This window comes from Lagenorhynchus albirostris, chromosome 7, assembly GCF_949774975.1.
Source record: "Lagenorhynchus albirostris chromosome 7, mLagAlb1.1, whole genome shotgun sequence".
Taxonomy (NCBI): domain Eukaryota; kingdom Metazoa; phylum Chordata; class Mammalia; order Artiodactyla; family Delphinidae; genus Lagenorhynchus; species Lagenorhynchus albirostris.
This window is the reverse complement of record NC_083101.1, coordinates 100147978-100165071: the sequence shown is the minus strand read 5'-3', so window position 1 is coordinate 100165071 and position 17094 is coordinate 100147978. Positions and strand designations below refer to the sequence as shown.

The 17094-nt window shown below is 52.7% G+C and overlaps 1 protein-coding gene across 1 annotated transcript; it reads right to left on the bottom strand.

The window, feature by feature from the left end:
* Positions 1-955: 955 nt before the first annotated feature.
* Positions 956-10447, bottom strand: R3HCC1 (R3H domain and coiled-coil containing 1). Its single transcript, XM_060153234.1, has 9 exons — positions 10431-10447; positions 10189-10366; positions 9723-9850; positions 7796-7933; positions 6473-7070; positions 5336-5508; positions 3989-4059; positions 2168-2263; positions 956-1278 (listed from the first exon to the last, which is right to left on the bottom strand). Exons 1-9 carry the CDS (start codon positions 10445-10447, stop codon positions 1142-1144), a joined length of 1536 nt encoding a protein of 511 aa, XP_060009217.1. The 3' UTR covers positions 956-1141.
* Positions 10448-17094: the final 6647 nt, after the last annotated feature.

The following is a 17094-nucleotide window of genomic DNA, read 5'->3' as shown; positions in this document are numbered from 1 at the left end:
CATGTGTGTTTCATTTGGGCCTCTGCACGCAGCCCCTGAGCAGCAGAGCTCCTTTCCCTAGTTGGCAGTCAGGGAGCTTGGCACCCTGACATGTGCTCTCCTGCAGGGACGTTGAGTTCCTGGGCCCCTCCCGTCCGGCGTGGCCTCAGGGGCCTCGTTCAACGCACACCACAGAGGAAGGGCAACTCCTGCCGAGAGCCGCGGTCTAAGGAGGTCAGGAAAATCCACAGAAACAGAGGCCTCAGCCTTTCTTCAGCTCTTGTGTTTTAGTGAAATGTGTCAGGGCCACGGTGGTTGTGTGAGGACCAGATGGGACACCTAGACTTAAGTCTCAGGCTCTGGGGGAGGGGGAGTCAAGTAGATCATGGGTCCCCGGGGTGCAGTGAGGGTGGACCCCGAGCCAGCCACTCTCCCCCCAGGCGCAGAGCTCCCCCTTGTGTCATAGCACGCTGTGGCCCAGCAAATCGAGGGGTCCACGATGACCTCAGCGCGGCAGGCAGGACCGCTCGGCACCAACTCTGCCCAAACCGGAAAGATGAGTGTGCTGGGGCCTTGTCCCCCCAAAGCTGCCCTCCCCGCCGTTCCAGGGAGGGGAGAGACCTCGGCGGGCATTTCAGATTTCGCCTCTTGGCTTGTTCGTGTTTATTTCCGCAAGGACCCCCCCCACCCCCACCCGTGTAACCCACACCACTGGTAACACTGGGACCAGTCCAAAGGGGGGGTGCCCGCAGCACTGCCAATAGCCCACAGCTGCTCTGGGGGAGACTGGGCATGTGTCACACAACAGGTGTAACCTGCACCCCCAAGCTGGGCAGGCTCTGCGCAAAAATGCCTTCGAGGCCCAGCTGGATCCTCGAGCCCAGTCAACTAGAGTGAGGAGAGCAGGTCTCAAATGGGAAGCGAACAGCGCCCCCTAGTGTCCAGCGGCAGACCATCCCATTTTGAAGCAATCACGTTAACAATTCTTACATTTTTATTTTTTTCTCAACTTCTGGAACTAGATCAAGGTAAAGCCCCCCATGCCCCACAGTGACGCCCCAAGGATGGCTCAGGGCTGCTCTGGTGCGTGTAAAGGCTTGCGGTGTTGGGGCCCCAGCTGACGAGGGGGTCGGGGGGCGCCAATCCAAGCCGCCTGGGCCTCTCAGGGCCTCAGGGTCGGGGAAGGCTCCACGGCGGGCCGCTCTTTCTTTCTGTGTTGGAGCCCCAGGGCCCGGGCCACCAGCCTCCGGGCCACGGCTGTGTTTGTCTGTGGTCTCTCCTTTGCCAGACGCAGAAGCTCTAAAAGGAAAGCCCCATGGGGTGCGGACTTGAATTCAAGGCTATGGCCTCTCCTCCCAGCAACACAGCGGCCTCAGAGGCCATTAGAGCAGGACCAGATGCTGGTGAGAGGGGGCCGCCTAGGGCTCCAGGCCCCCTGTGGGGTCCTGACTAATCCTATCACCTCTCTGCGCCCTTCCTGTTTCTCTGTGGCGGCAGTGTTAATCCTGTCTACCCCTAGGGAAAGCAAATCAGGATGGGACACCTGGAGCTCTTGGGTCAACAGACAGGATGTTTATTGTCCCCAAGGAGTCTGGGACAAAGCCCACGTAACCCACAAGAATGTGGACGGCCTCGGCAGGCTTCTCCCAGGCCAGTTTTGCAGCCACTGCTTTGCAGCCATGGAAAACCGGCCTCTAAGGCGCCCCTCGCGCTTCTGGAAGGAGGAGAGGAAAGGGGAGGAGATGTCACTTATACGGCATCTCCTGTGTGCCCCTCACCGCTGCGGGCACGTGTGCCAGGCTTTCTTATTCACCCCAGTGCTTATGTCGCAGACGTTAGGTGACTTGCTCAAGGCCAACTTACAGAAGTACCAGAGCCAGGATCACACGGAAGCCCAAGCTTTTTACCCTACAGCAAAACACGGCTTCCACGGCCGCACAGAAAGACCAAGCTTCCCCCTGAGCCACAGCCCGAGAGGTGTGAGCGGAGGGCAAGCCCCGGACAGAGCAGCTGGCAGACAGCACTGCTGAGGGGCCCCCCTGGGGTGGGGAGGAGCACCCCACTGGCCACTGCAGCCCAGGAGCCCTAAAGCAGAGAACTGAAGAGGGGAGGGAATCGGAGGGAAGGGCCCGCCCCGCCCAACCGAACACGCGCACAGCCCTCCCACCCAGACCACAGGCTCCCTTACTTGGCCTCTGCAGGGCCTTCAGCTTGGACTGCTTGGTTCCCTGCGTCAGGGGCCGGATCTTGAGCGTGGAGAAATCCCTGGTCAGGGCCTCAGCAGCTGTGGAAAGACAACAGATCTGGAGCCATGCCCTCTTCCTCCTGCTGAGGCCTCCGCAGGACCCAGGAGCACGAGTGTCACCCCGAGGCCCACGCAGCTGCTCTGTACACCCATTCAGAGCTCAGGGACAGGGCTGCCCCATGAGCTGGCCTCGCCCCCCGAGCCCGCAGGCCTGCACGGGGCCACCCACGCTCTCAGGTGCACAGCCCGCTCGGAGCCCAGCTTCTACGTTCCTGCCCCGGCTGGTCGGGAGCCGCGGGAGCCTACAGTTCTGACGTCAGGAGGCGCAGGCCCCCGACTTCCAAAGCCCGGGAGCTTAAAACAAACGCCACCCTTCCCCGACTCGAGACCCTCCCAGGGCACGTGCCCTCACTGCCCCAAGCTGTGCCAGGTCTTGGAGCACTCAGGCCACTTAACAGACACAGCAGGTCAGAGCTGGGAGGGGCTTCGGGTCCAAGCCGCCGTAGGGATGAGGAAACTGGGGCCAGGACGTGGCCGCCCGTGCCCCACAGCTTGGTGGAGCCCGGAAGGCAGCCGTGGCCACACCTAGCCCACTGTTCCTCCTTTCCGCGGACCAGAAAGCCTCTGGGCCTCCCCCTGCCCCCCCCCTTTCAGTGGCTCCCTCCCTGGGGTTGACGCCCCTACCTCGCCCCAGTCCTCTTGCTCCCTAGACACTGCCCCCCTTCCCTGAAACCCCAGGCTCTCCTGAGAACTGGGCCCACCCCGGCCATGGTCACTCCCAGCTCTGTGTTCAGAAGCTGTTGTTGTGAGAACCCAGCCAAGGGCGGCGGGGTACCAACTCTTTACAAATACACCCAAACTGAGCAGTGGCGTGGCAGGGGCAGCTCCGGAAAGTGGCCAAGACGGAGGACGGGCACCGTCCGGGGCTACAGCCAGGAGGCTGGCTGGCCTCCCCAGCTCTCACGCCAAGAGTCTTAGTAACCCTGACCACACACTGACATCCAGGGAACTCAGTCTCCCCATCTGTGAAATAGGGGTCACCTGACCTACTTCTTGGCGCTGTAATGAAAACGGAATGAGACGCATCTGCTCAAACCGTATGAAATTGCCGTATTTGAATGCTTTTGACCTATAAAAATGGCACCTTCGGGACTTCCCTCGTGGCGCAGTGGTTAAGAATCCTCCTGCCAATGCAGTGGACACGGGTTCGAGCCCTGGTCCGTGAAGATCCCACATGCCGCGGAGCAACTAAGCCCGTGTGCCACAACTACTGAGCCTGCGCTCTAGAGCCTGCGAGCCACAGCTACTGAGCCTGCTCGCCACAACTACTGAAGCCCACGCGCCTAGAGCCCACGCACGGCAACGAAGAGCAGCCCCCGCTCACCGCAACTAGAGAAAGCCCGCACACAGCAATGAAGACCCAACACAGCCTAAAATAAAATAAATAAATTTATAAAAATAAAACATGGCGCCTTCATATGCTTTCATTTAGTATGTGTTAGTCCGTAGGGCTTGGCCCTACATGCTCAGTAAAGGTCACCTGAATCTGAAACCTCCGAACTGAAGGCACGAAGATGAACAGGCGAGGCCGTGAGCTTCCTGGCCCGGCTCCTGCTCTGCCCCCCAGGACTTCTGGAGGGTCTGGGAGACACCCTGCCAGTCCGCCGGCTCAGGGTAGCCTGCACCCTGACCTGGGGGATCCCCACCTAGGGAAACCTAGGCTCCCGCCCTCCCCAACGGCAATCAGAGGAGGGCCCGCCTCACCTGAAACCAGGCAGGGAAAGACCCCGAGCGCGTGTGTGTCGTCCACCCACTGGATCTTGAACCCCTTGTCTCTGCCGGGGAAGAGACAGAGTGATGAGGCGAGCAAATGGGCAAAACCCCTCCTGCTACAGGAAGTGCCCTCCCACCTCCAACCCTCAAACACTCTGAGCCCAAGACTAGTTCCGTCTCCTCTGGGAAGGAGACGGCCGTCGGGCGCAGACTTCCTCTGAAGACCAGACAGTCCGCCTCAGAAAGAGACACCAGCCCCGTGGTCGGATGGGCCCCCCACTCCTAGAACTGAGGATGCCAGGATGCAAAGCTCGTAGAACACAATGCCAAGGGCGAAGGGAGCTCCTCACGGGTGCCGTCACGCCAGGCCAAGGGCATGGGGTCCGAGGCTGGAGGCAAAGGGTTTGTGTGGTGGGCACAGGACCTAATACAAGCGTGTCAATGCAAGTGCCCCTGTTCGACTTTCTTTCTGCTGCTCAGGAAAGCACCCCTGAGTCTGGGTCCCGTGGGAAGCCAGAGCAGTCCCAGGGCCCACGGCTTCTCCGTGGCACCGCCACGCCGGCCAAGGAAACCACCAGTGGCCCCGGTCTGGCTCCGCCCTCAGGGGTGGAGAGCTGATGAGCCCCTCGAGCTGTCCACCAGCTCAGGCTTGGGGAGGGAAGGGGAGGCTGTGCGGGACGCAGTCAGAAAGGGGGCCCTGAAGAAAGGGATGTTTTTAAAGCCTAAGGAGGAAAAGAGAAGGGGGACTGGAGAAAAGAAAATGAGCATTTGGAGAAAGAAAAAGAAAAAAGGAGAAGAGATTGGATTTGGATCCAAGGAATTCGGGGAAACAAGAGAAATCGCTCTCTCACTATATCCCCATCTCCCATCTCCACCAGACCCTGCCCCAGGGCCGCTCAAGCCCAGTTCACCCCAGGAATAGCTCCTGCCTGGAAATGGCCCCATCCTGCTGACTGACCGACGGGTGGCTGCTCGTGGAGCAGGGGAGGCAGGGGCCCCGCTGGGTCCTGGCCACCACGTGGGTGTGGGGGGACCGGGACGGAGATCTGCTGCCCGGTGCCAGCAGGACCAGGCCTCGGGCCTCTGGAGAGTGTCTGCAACCGACACCTCAGCTCTCCTCCTCCACAAAGTCACGGCCAGCAAGCCAACTGCCCAGGAGGATGGAGCCCAGAGCAACCACGTCCACTTTCTGCCTTTCCTTCTAGATCACTGGGCACCGGGGGAGGGGCAGGCAACTGTCCCCCACAACAAAGGGCTGTCCTGGCTCCTCTCCAGAAGTTGGGCCACCTCCCCGAAGCCTCCTCCCCACCTCCTCCCCACCTCCCCGAAGCCTCTCACTGGAACTCGGAAAAGGCTGCCAGCAGGTCCTCGGTCTTGAGCGCCGGCTCAAAGTCATAGATCTCCACCACGTGGGCAAAATCCTTCTCTCCAGGCAGCTCCTCTGCGAAGGAGGACGTGTCCATGTGGATCTTCTCTACTTGAATCTCCTTCTCGGTCAGGTTGTCCGTTATCTGGGAGAGATCAGACCCTTTAGCGAGGGGAGCTCTGACACACATGACTCCAAATGACTGCTCTCAAAATCACACGCTGAGAGTCCTGCAGGCTTCTGGGTAGATAGGGAGGTGAGCACCCCGGGTAGGGGTCTGGGAAAGACAGCAGGATGGCAGACTGGGCCAGAAGATGGAGAAGCGTGAGTTTTAGGGGAGTCCCCACTGGGTGACTGGCACGGACACACATCATGTTTCACAGAATCCCGAAAACCCTATTCTATAGGCCCACTTTACAGATGGGTAAGCTGAGTCAACGAATTAAGTAATTTTGCCCCAAGTTGCCATCAGTGAGTCACAGAGCTGGGCAGGCCCAGGATCTTTCCTCCTCTCATTAATGATGTGATAATAAGCAAGGCTTTCTGGCGTCCATCCTTCATCTGTAAAATAGCGATACAGGATGCCCGCCCTCCCAACTGACACCGCGGCCAGGCTCAGGGGCGGACACATGACACACAGTTCCAAGGGTACAAGATCTGTAAGACAAAGCTTCAGGCAGAAGAGTGATTTTCATGACCAACATCTGCAGTGCATTCTGTAACATGTGCACATCTATGTTACCTTGGGCAGTGTGTATCATTACCTGCTATTTTTTCAGATGAGGAAACTGAGACTAAGAAAAGCCAAATGACTTGCCCACAGTCGAATAGCACCTACATGATTGAGCTGGGACCGAATTCCACACCCCTGATCCCAGACCCTGAGCCTCCTGCCCTCTGCATGTCAGTCCTGACTCCTGTGGGCAAGGCCCCTGGGTCCCTCCCCGCACATCTCCTAAGGGACCCCTATCACCCAACACCCAGGCCTGCTCAGCCAGCACCCGCCCCCCCCCCCACCTCTCCACACCATGACCCTCGGCCCCCATCCACCCTCGACTACACCCACCTCACTTCCGCCCTCCCTTTTCCGGGCTTAAGAGCCTCATCACCTCCTGCAGCAGCTCACTGTAATCGTCCTCCTCGGAGCAGCTGCCCGGCCCCTCCTCTTCCACCTCGTCCTCTTCCTTCTCTGCCGCCAGGCTCCTCTCCAGCTCACTCCCACTCCCGTCTTCCAAGTCTGGCTGCAGACCGGGCCCAGGCTGTGTGTCCGACTCCGACCTGTCTCCCGTCCCTGAGTGATCCTCTGGCCCTGGGGACTCAGTGGCCACTGGGTCTGGCAGTGACTCATTCTCACTTTTGCTACGGCCTTTTCGGACCTCTGCTGCCTGAGTCGCCAACACAGGAAGTTCCTGATCGGAGGTGGGGTCCCCGGCACGGATATCATCGGGCTCTTCTGGGAGCCCGCCAGCTGGAGCATCTCCCTGAAGCCCTGGGGCCGGGAGGGGCGCCCATTCTTCTCGCCTGCGCAGCGCCCGGGGCACATACAAAGCCTGGTCCGGCTTGCGTCCACGATGCCACCGGCCGGCCCGCGCTCCTCGGGGACCAGCAGCCGCTCCCTGGCTTGAGGTGGACCTCGGACCTCGGTACTTGCTAGGGTGGGAAGCAGGAGGGCGGCAGGGGCCAGAGAGCCCATCTGAACCGGGTAACCTGCAGCAGGAGCAGGCGGTGATCAGGGCGGTGTTTGGGCCCCAAGGAAAATGGTTTACTGGAGCGACCTGCCATTCAGGCACGAGGCTCTCAAGTCAGCCTTGGGCAAAAACCAAAGCCAAAATGACCCTCAAGAACACCTTAACAAGGCATCAGAGTGGAGGCTGGATGCCCTGAACAGGCCCGAAGCAGTCAGCTCTCCCTCCAGTGTTATAAACCGAATATGAGAGCGCCGAGTCTTCGCTTACTCACAGGGTAAGGTGCGTACTAGCATTTAGGAACTGCGTTATTAAAAAAATATGTAACTTTCAAAGCTAGGATCATAGTCATCATGATAAGATCCTGCAAAAGGCACGTGGAAACAGGTGAGTGAAAGCCCAGATGTACTCGCACGTTCCGTGGCCTCTGCGGGGCACAAGCTCACTGAGAGCAACGCTGGGCAGACACCTTCGCTGTTTAAACCACTCTCTCTTTCTCTCTTTTGGCCCAGCATGCATAAGCTGAATTTGCTAAAGGAATTCCACAGACAAGGCACATCTACTCCGCTGCTGGAGCAGAAAGCAGCACTGACTCTAAGCCCCTGAGGCTGGGGACACAGGTGGTGGCCTGGGGCCTCCCGGCCCTGGTTCCCTCTTAGACACTGACCAGCTCAACCGACCAGCCCCCAACCCCCGCCCCCCGCTCAAACAGCTGCTGAGGGGCCTCCAAGGAGGCAGGATACACACCTGATGTCCACGTGACAGATGACCGTCCTCCTCCTCCAGCCCTCCCCAACAGAGAAGCTGCTCAAAAGATCAAAATTCTCTGCTGTCCTGTGGATCAAGTACCGGAGGCGACTGGAGAGTGGGGGGAAGAGAAGGACCCTGGGGAGCAACGGGAAGGGGTGCTGAGCAGGGGCTCCAGGTGCAGCCCCCAGGCCTGAGCCCCACCAAGTCCACTCCCGGTTTAACTGTGGCTTAAACACTAGGCTCCCTCTGCCCCCTCGGGTCCCAGGCTGACTGCAAAGGACCTGCCGATAGAGGTTACGACAGGGAGCTACTGGCCCCACTCCCCTTCCAGTGCTGGGCCCCTTCGGTCTCGGGTGATGCTCAGGGTTACAAGTGAACGGTGCAGCTGGCTTCAGACTATACTACAAAGCTACAGTAATCAAGACAATATTACTGTCTTGGCACAAAAACAGAAATATAAATCAATGGAACAGGATAGAAAGCCCAGAGATAAACCCACACACCTATGGTCAACTAACCTATGACAAAGGAGGCAAGGATATACAATGGAGAAAAGACAGTCTCTTCAATAAGTGGTGCTGGGAAAACTGGACAGCTACACGTAAAAGAATGAAATTAGAACACTCCCTAACACCATACACAAAAATAAACTCAAAATGGATTAAAGACCTAAATGTAAGACCAGACACTATAAAACTCTTAGAAGAAAACATAGGAAGAACACTCTTTGACATAAATCACAGCAAGATCTTTTCTGACCCATCTCCTAGAGTAATGGAAATAAAAACAATAATAAACACATGGGACCTAATGAAACTTAAAAGCTTTCGCAAAGCAAAGGAAGCCGTAAACAAGGCGAAAAGACAACCCTCAGAATGGGAGAAAATATTTGCAAATGAATCAACGGACAAAGGATTAATCTCCAAAATATATAAACAGCTCATGCAGCTCAATATTAAAAAAACAAACAACCCAATCCAAAAATGGGCAGAAGAACTAAATAGGCATTTCTCCGAGACATACAGATGGCCAAGAGGCACATGAAAAGCTGCTCAACATCACTAATTATTAGAGAAATGCAAATCAAAACTACAATGAGGTATCACCTCACACCAGTTAGAATGGGTATCATCAGAAAATCTACAGACAATAAATGCTGGAGAGGGTGTGGCAAGAAGGGAACCCTCTTGCACTGTTGGTGGGAATGTAAATTGATACAGTCACTATGGAGAACGGTATGGAGGGTCCTTAAAAAACTAAAAATAGAATTACCATATGACCCAGCAATCCCACTACTGGGCATATACCCTGAGAAAACCATAATTCAAAAAGACACATGCACCCCAATGTTCATTGCAGCACCATTTACCAGGTCATGGAAGCAACCTAAATGCCCATCAACAGACGAATGGATAAAGAAGATGTGATACATATATACAATGGAATATTACTCAGTCATAAAAGGAGTGAGATTGGGTCATTTGTAGAGGCGTGGATGGATCTAGAGACTGTCAGAGTGAAGTAAGTCAGAAAGAGAAAAACAAATATCGTATATTAATGTATATATGTGTAATCTAGAAAAATGGTACAGATGAACCAGTTTGCAAGGCAGAAATAAAGACACACATGTAGAGAACACACATGTAGAGACACCGGGGGGGGGGCGCGGGATACGAACTGGGAGATTGGGATTGACATATATACACTAATATGTATAAAATAGATAATTAAAAATTTTTTTAAAAAGAAAGATGCAGCTGGGAGAGGCCTGAGAGCAGATTATTAAACCTAAAGGCCAAGGTCAGAGCCAGCTGCGAGCCCGTTACTTTGGATGCACCACTGGGCAAAGGGGCACAGGAGGCTCTGGGCGAACCCTGACCTTTTCAGCAGCCCAGGGCCCGACACCACCATCACACCAGCTTACTTTGACAGCTGCTTCTGCAGCAGGAAGCGGTCCAGCTCCTCCTGGATGCGGTGCACGAAGTCATTCTCGGCTGAGGAGAGGAAGACGCCGTCCAAGCAGAGAAGGGCCAGGGTGACAGGTGGGAGAACCTGCGGGGCAACGGACACGGCCGCGATCAGAGCGCCTCCCGGGCCCACCCTAGACCAAGGCCAAGGCCTCTCCTATCGGAGAGGAGCCGGGCTCCGAGGCGGGGAAGGGACGTGGCGAGGGTCGCCAGGCAGGGCAGTAGTGGGGCAGCTAGGGGTCTCCCAGCCCCAGCTGCGCTCGCTTTCGCTGTCCCCGGGCTCGCGCGCCGCCGCCTCGGGCCTGCTCAGCCGACGCGATCGACACTCCCCGGCCCGTAAGCGAGAGGCCCGGCGGTAGCGCTAGGCCTGCCGCGAGCCAGCAAGCGGGGCGACCCGCCCCCAGGCCCGCCGGCCGCACTCACCGCAGGCGCCCAGCGCGTCGCCGCCGCAGCTCTGAGGGTCCCCAGAAGCCTGCGCGCCCTGGAGTCCGCGCCGCGGACCTCGGCGGAGGCGCAGCGCCACCATGCGGCCCGGAGGAGGCATGGCAGTAACGACAGAGGCGTGTTCTTGATTGGTTTGCCCCGGAGAGCACACTGTCTCCTAGGATCAATTAAGTTTGGCAAATACTTTGAGGTGGCTCCTATATGCTAGGTCGTGGGGATACCAGATTTTCCGGTTCATTGTTCCCCTCCCTAGGAACGTAAAAGAGGAATAAATAGGAAGTTTCTGGACACCAAGAATTTCATCACCCTTTGACCACCGCTGCCCTTCCTTGACCCTTATTTATGGAACCTGCAAAGAGGTCCAACTCACACCAAAGGGTCACTGACAAGGTGTACTAGCCTTTGGGTAACAGGGCGGGGTAGACACTAGAATGGTGATTTGCAGGCCATCAAATTATACTACCTTGCTACATCTAAAAATGACTCCAGCACCCACCACCTTAAATACGATTTGAAATACTTCCCATCAGACAGTGTAGGATGGGCTATTATAATCTAGGAGACCAGGGTTGAAATCCTCCTCTTCCCTGAAAGGTGCTGAAATGTAAGCCTTTTATCATCCTGAATCAAGCGGGCCCCTGAGTTAACAGCATTGAAGATCCAGGTTTTAGTACAGGGGTGGGACAGTCTGAGTGGGCCCTGCAGTAGGCTATGGGCAAGGCCACAGGGAGAGTGTCCCTCAAAAGGCCAGGTAGGAAAAGCTGGGAACAGAAAAATGAAGAAAAATTAAGATGCATTTTGCTCTCTTACAGTTTTTTCCAGAGTATTTCTTTAAAAAGATGGTGGTATTATATCACATTTACAAAAACTATCTTTCTGGATAGTTTTTCAAGAATAAAAAGGATCTTGGGCTTCCCTGGTGGCGCAGTGGTTGAGATTTCGCCTGCCGATGCAGGGGATGCGGGTTCGTGCCCTGGTCCGGGAAGATCCCACATGACGCGGAGCGGCTGGGCCCGTGAGCCATGGCCGCTGGGCCTGTGCGTCCGGAGCCTGTGCTCCGCAACGGGAGAGGCCACAGCAGTGAGAGGCCCGCGTACGGCAAAAAAAAAAAAAAAAGAATAAAAAGGATCTAGAATAAAGACAACACCAAGTGCAAAGAGAACTCAGGGAGGTGAGTCATGAGTCTCCTTTTCAGCCCTGGTTGTAAGAAGAGATTCTGAAGGCCTAACAGGTCCCCTGCCCCAGCCTCCGGCCTGGAGGGGCATCCGGCCCCTGGGGGTGTAGAGGGCAAAAGGCAGCAGGAAGAATAGGGACACCTATTTGGATTCTGACTCCACCAGCCCCACCCACACTCCACACTGGCTTAACTGAAGTGGAATTAAGCCTGAGAGAACGCCGAGGGGGCACACAATGGTACCATTTATCTGACCAGGCTTCCATGATGGGCGGTTAGGGTTAGGGTGAGGCTGAGAGGCAAGACCACCAAGCAGCCATGGACCACACATGACCTGGAAGGATATGCTTCTACTTAGAAAACAAAGGCCCAACTTTCTCAGCAGAGTGGCCATCTCTCCCCAAAATGAAGGAACCAACCAAAAACCCAGGACACAAGCCTTGAGAGCTGGGCCGTGAGAGAGGACTTCAGCACATTCAGAGAGACTCAGAAACAAAGCTGTCAGAGGAAAGCTGCCGATGAACCCAGTTTCCACCACACCCTCTTCAGATAACTTGGAGGCTGAACAGAAAAAAAAGTATCAGCACGAAGGCCTCCACTTGTGGGTGGAGGTTACCAAGAGATGCCAAGATAAATGGGGAAGGAAATCAAGGCACATCCACCCACAGGCTTTAGGGACAAATACCAGGTGAGCGTTGAATGGGTCCCAGTCAGAGATAAACAAACAGAACAAAAAGCAGCAGGATATGCAGAATTTCTACAGCAAAAACAAACAACAACAAAGAAAGCATAATAGGAAAAAGAAGATAAGGGTATATTGGAAAGTTCTCTTGAGAAAAGAGAAGAAATTTCAGTTAATAACTACTTCACATTCCCAGGGAAATCAAAGAAAGCCTGATTTCCATGTCACAATGGATAAACCAACAATGACATGAAAGTGAACTGTCAGAGGGATAGAAAGACATAAAAGAGGCAATCATGTTCATCACAGAAGCAGCAAACACTGGAGTCAACAAAGTTGAAAATGAATCAGTGACAAAGAGTAAAGCCTTATGAAAATGAAGATAACTACTCTTTACACAAAGTTTGCCATATAAATGGCATGAATTTAATTTTTGCAGCAGCCCCTTCAGATGGAGATGTTTACCCTTATTGCAGGGGAATAACCTGAGGTTTAGCCAAGGAACCAGCTACCACGTGCAGAGTTGGAACTCACTCTAATCCAGATGTAGCCTGACTGCCACGTCCATGCTCCTGAACACCCCCGACTAAGATCTTCCATCTTTAGAATGTCATGAGAATTGATGCTGTGGCCAATAGCCAGACACAGAAGTCAGGCATTAAACAAACTAGACGAATCCAATCAGTTAGAAACGCATGCTATGTGTGTGCTGTAGTTTTACCTGAAACAGGAGGAATGATTGAGTGATGATGAAAGGACTGCATGCAGGGGACAGGGGGTTGCAAACAGTCCCATCTGAAGGGAAGGACCTAGAGTCCCCTGCTACCATAGTGACCCTAAATTACCATCCAGTGCGCCTTTCCTTGTTATGGGTAGGATCACCGGGGTCACCCACAGCTCTGGAGTCTACGTCCCAATTTCACATCTCCTCACTCTAAGCAACCTGAGATGGTATTACAGGTATTAAACTGTCTACCAGTAACCTCAGCTTGCATGAGCTAGCCAACTGTTCTCTCCATGTTTAAGGTTAAGTTTAAGAATATTCAATTTAGGGCTTCCCTGGTGGCACAGTGGTTGAGAGTCTGCCTGCCAATGCAGGGGACACGGGTTCGTGCCCCAGTATGGGAAGATCCCACATGCCGCAGAGTGGCTGGGCCTGTGAGCCATGGCCGCTGAGCCTGCGCGTCCAGAGCCTGTGCTGCGCAACGGGAGAGGCCACAACAGTGAGAGGCCCAAGTACCGCAAAAAAAGAAAAAGAAAAAAAAATCTAATCCTAAAATGTTACTTAGTCTATTTCATTTATATAAACTTTTTGAAATGACACAATTTTAGAAACAGAGAACAAATTAGCAGTTGAAGTGGGGAACAAAAGGTGAAGAGGGGAGAGGAGGTGGGAGGGAGATGAGTGTAACTAAAAAGAACTGTAAGAGGAATCCTTGTGTTCTACATCTTGACTGTGGTGTTGGACATGAGAACCTACACATATAATACCATTATATATAACTAAATACACACACACCAGTATAAGTAAAATTGAGAAAATTGAATAAGATAGGTAGATTTTATCAATGTCAGTACTCTGGTTGTGATATTGTACAATAATTGTTGCCATTGAATGAAACTAGATAAAGGGTACATGGGATCTCCCTGTATTATTTCTTATAATTGCAGGTGACTCTACAACCTGCTCAATAAGCATTTGTAATTAGGGAATTCCCTGGCAGTCCAGTGGTTAGGACTCGGTCCTTTCACTGCTGTGGCCTGGGTTCAATCCCTGGTCAGGGAATTAAGATCCCGCAAGCCACGTGGCGTGGCCAAAAAAATAAAAATTTAAAGAGATGTTTGCAACTAATGAAAATGGAAAATCAAATATATCAAATTTATAAAATGCAAATTAAATGTTTAATAACTTCATAAATATGAGTAAAAGTGGAACCAGATGTATAAGAGAAATAAATTTGTTCTGTCATTTTGAGTTAATCAAAGTTGTTTTCATTTTCTAGAAAGTATATTAGATACATTAATAACATTACAATATTTATAAATTAAATTTTAAAACTTAATGAAAGCTAGATATTTCAATGTTACTTTCATAAACTAATATAACTTAAAATCTAAATAACTATAAGAAATCTTTTGTGAATTAAAAGCCAGTCTCAGACATAGAAAACTCTACACAAAACTACATGGAGTTCCAAGAAAAACCAGAGAGATTAAAACAGTTACAGAAAATATAAATACAGAAATCTGCATTGTAGATGCAACACATGGTTAATTAATAAACTTGAGGAAGGAAACAAAGCTATTGGAACAGAAAAAAAAATGCAACAAAATTTTTTTGAAGCAAAGGAAAATGTGAATCTACAGATTAGTTTACTGAATACCAGAAATAGATAGCTAGATAGCTAGATGCCTGATACAGATGGTGGTAAAATTATTTTCTCTGGGCATTGAAAAAAAAAACTCTGTATAGGTAGAATACAAAGAAAAAATTCAAGTGGCTTGCAGATGCAAGCACCAAAGCAACTTGGTGAAAGAATGAAAGAAAAACTGGAAAGTTTGGAAATTTGATGAGACCAAAGTATCACTGTTTGCAGAATATTTGATTTTTTTTTTTCACCTAAAAATTCAAGAGAATCAACTAAGAAACTCCTGTAAGCAAGAATGTGTGGAGAAGAGCCAGGGCTGGAAGAGGTGATGGCGGGGCCAGAGGAAGAAAGAAATGAGAAATCCACTCCCAGTCCTGCTCTACCAGATTGGCATCTGTCCTTATCCCCCAAATCTCTGATGCCTTTGTTGTCCTTTGGTTCCCAGGAGACCATAGCCTCAGGCTAGCCTGAGTTCTAGCTCCTTTCTTAAAGGGCCAGAGTAACAGGAATTCAGATGGGGTTTGGGATTGCGGGGAGGTCTGGCCCGTGAGCTGCGGGGCTCAGGCCTGTCCTCATCTCAGCCCCCAAACTCCTGCCAGGGATCCTTACCTGACGTGACTTTGCAGATGTTTACACACCCACCTCCAAAGCCAGATCTCTCTTCCCCAGGCCCAAGCACCACCACACATCAGAGCCTGTTGCCACAATGGGGTCTGAGGGACAGGAGGAAAAATGAATATTAAGACTTGGTAATGACAGGGCCATGGTCCTCAGTCCCCTTTTGTGGGATTGTCTTGAAGCTCTCCCATAACAAGTTACCAGAGTGATCTGTCAAAAGGTGAACCTAATCACATCATTCTCTCCACCGCATAAAATCCTTGAATGGCTCCCCAATGTATTAAAATAACTTATTACCAGGCTCTAAGTGATCTGGCCTTCTCCAGGCCTGGACTAGGCTGAGGCAGGGAGCCATGAACCTGAGAGCAAGTGCCGCCTTAAGCTTTGTGCCCTGGGTGCTTGAAATGCCTCACCTTAGCATAACTTCACCTCACTACCGGGTACCCTTCTCCTTGTCCATTACATCCCAGCCATGCTGGCCTCCTTTCTGTTCCTCCATTACAAGTTCTCTCCTGACTCAAGAGCTTGGCAATGGCTGTTCCCTCTGCCTACGATGCTCTTCCTCTGGCTCTTTTCTTTTTTTTTTTTTTTTGCGGTACTTGGGCCTCTCACTGTTGTGGCCTCTCCCGTTGAGGAGCACAGGCTCTGGACACGCAGGCTCAGCGGCCATGGCTCACAGGTCCAGCCAGTCCGCGGCATGTGGGATCTTCCCAGACTGGGGCTCGAACCCGTGTCCCCTGCATCGGCAGGCGGACTCTCAACCACTGCGCCACCAAGGAAGCCCCCTCTGGCTCTTTTCTGGCTGCTCTGTCTTGTCTGTGTTTAAGAACTATAACCAGTTGAGATTTTTTCACTCTGGTTACTTTCACATGGAACCTACTGGAAGTGGTTGCCTCTAAGACCCTCACTGTCTAAGCCCATAGTGGTCCCGTGGATTCTGGGTGGCTCTCTGCTCCTGTGTCATGGATGGGGCATAGGAATCTATGCTGAGACTAGAAACCTGGGGCCTGCATCCAGCCTCCCCCGGTGAAACACACAACCCATTTCCTTTGAAGTCTTGCCAATGACTTGGGGGATGGGTCCTCACTGATGCTAGGATCCACAGACCCCATCTCTTTTCTGTCTCCCCAAATTTCCTCTACTCTTTCTCCTGCAAATACGATCCCCTCTCCTCTCCGGGACTCCTAGTAGGATCTCCTAAAGGTGCTCAAACTCTAGGAGAACAGAATTCAGGAAGGTCAGTGACTAGCAGGCAGTATCTGCCCAGGCTTTGAAAGACCAACCTCCCTGAGGCCAAGGAGCACAGAAGCGCTTGCAGCTTCGTGGAGAGGCAGAAGCCAGGAGGAGTTACAGGAAGAGAAGCACAATGCTTGGCACCTGGTGGGCATTCAATAATCATTTGTTGAATGAATGAATGAATGAATGAGTAAAAAAGATCTCCCAGTACCTGATGTTCCCTAAGGTGGAACATCACGTGAGCGGACTTCCAAGCAACTTGGTATTGTTTTATAAAAGCATGTAGATGGGAAAGACATAGCTGTGCTCAAAACATGGTCACTGTGCCTGGGGAACACCGTGCAGGGAATGCTCGTGCTCGTGGCTGAGGCTACGAGCCAGCTGGGTTCTGGTCTGGAAACCAGCAGAGGCTTCTGGGGTTTCAGTCCACGTGGATTAAAAAGGAATAAAAGTGCCCCATGCGAGGAGGTGATCAAAGCCGCCCAACCACGTAAAGCTAGGGATAGAGGGGGAGTGTCCCCATTTATGCAGTTACACAGAATAAAGCTACATTTGACCACCCCAAGGAGCTATCTATGGCTTTTTCCGGAAGGTAAAAGACCAAAGATGTTGCCTTGTGAAGAATTCCTTGGGCAAGCCACCTGCTAGCCAACTGGGTCAATGGTATCCCCAGGAACGACATGGCTCTTAGCTGCCAAGAAAAAACCTGGCTCTTAACTGGGTGTCCTGGGGCAGGCAAGCACAGAAACACCAGGCAAGGATGAGTGAGCTCAAAGAAAGAGGAAAAACCACCCACAAAAGAACTT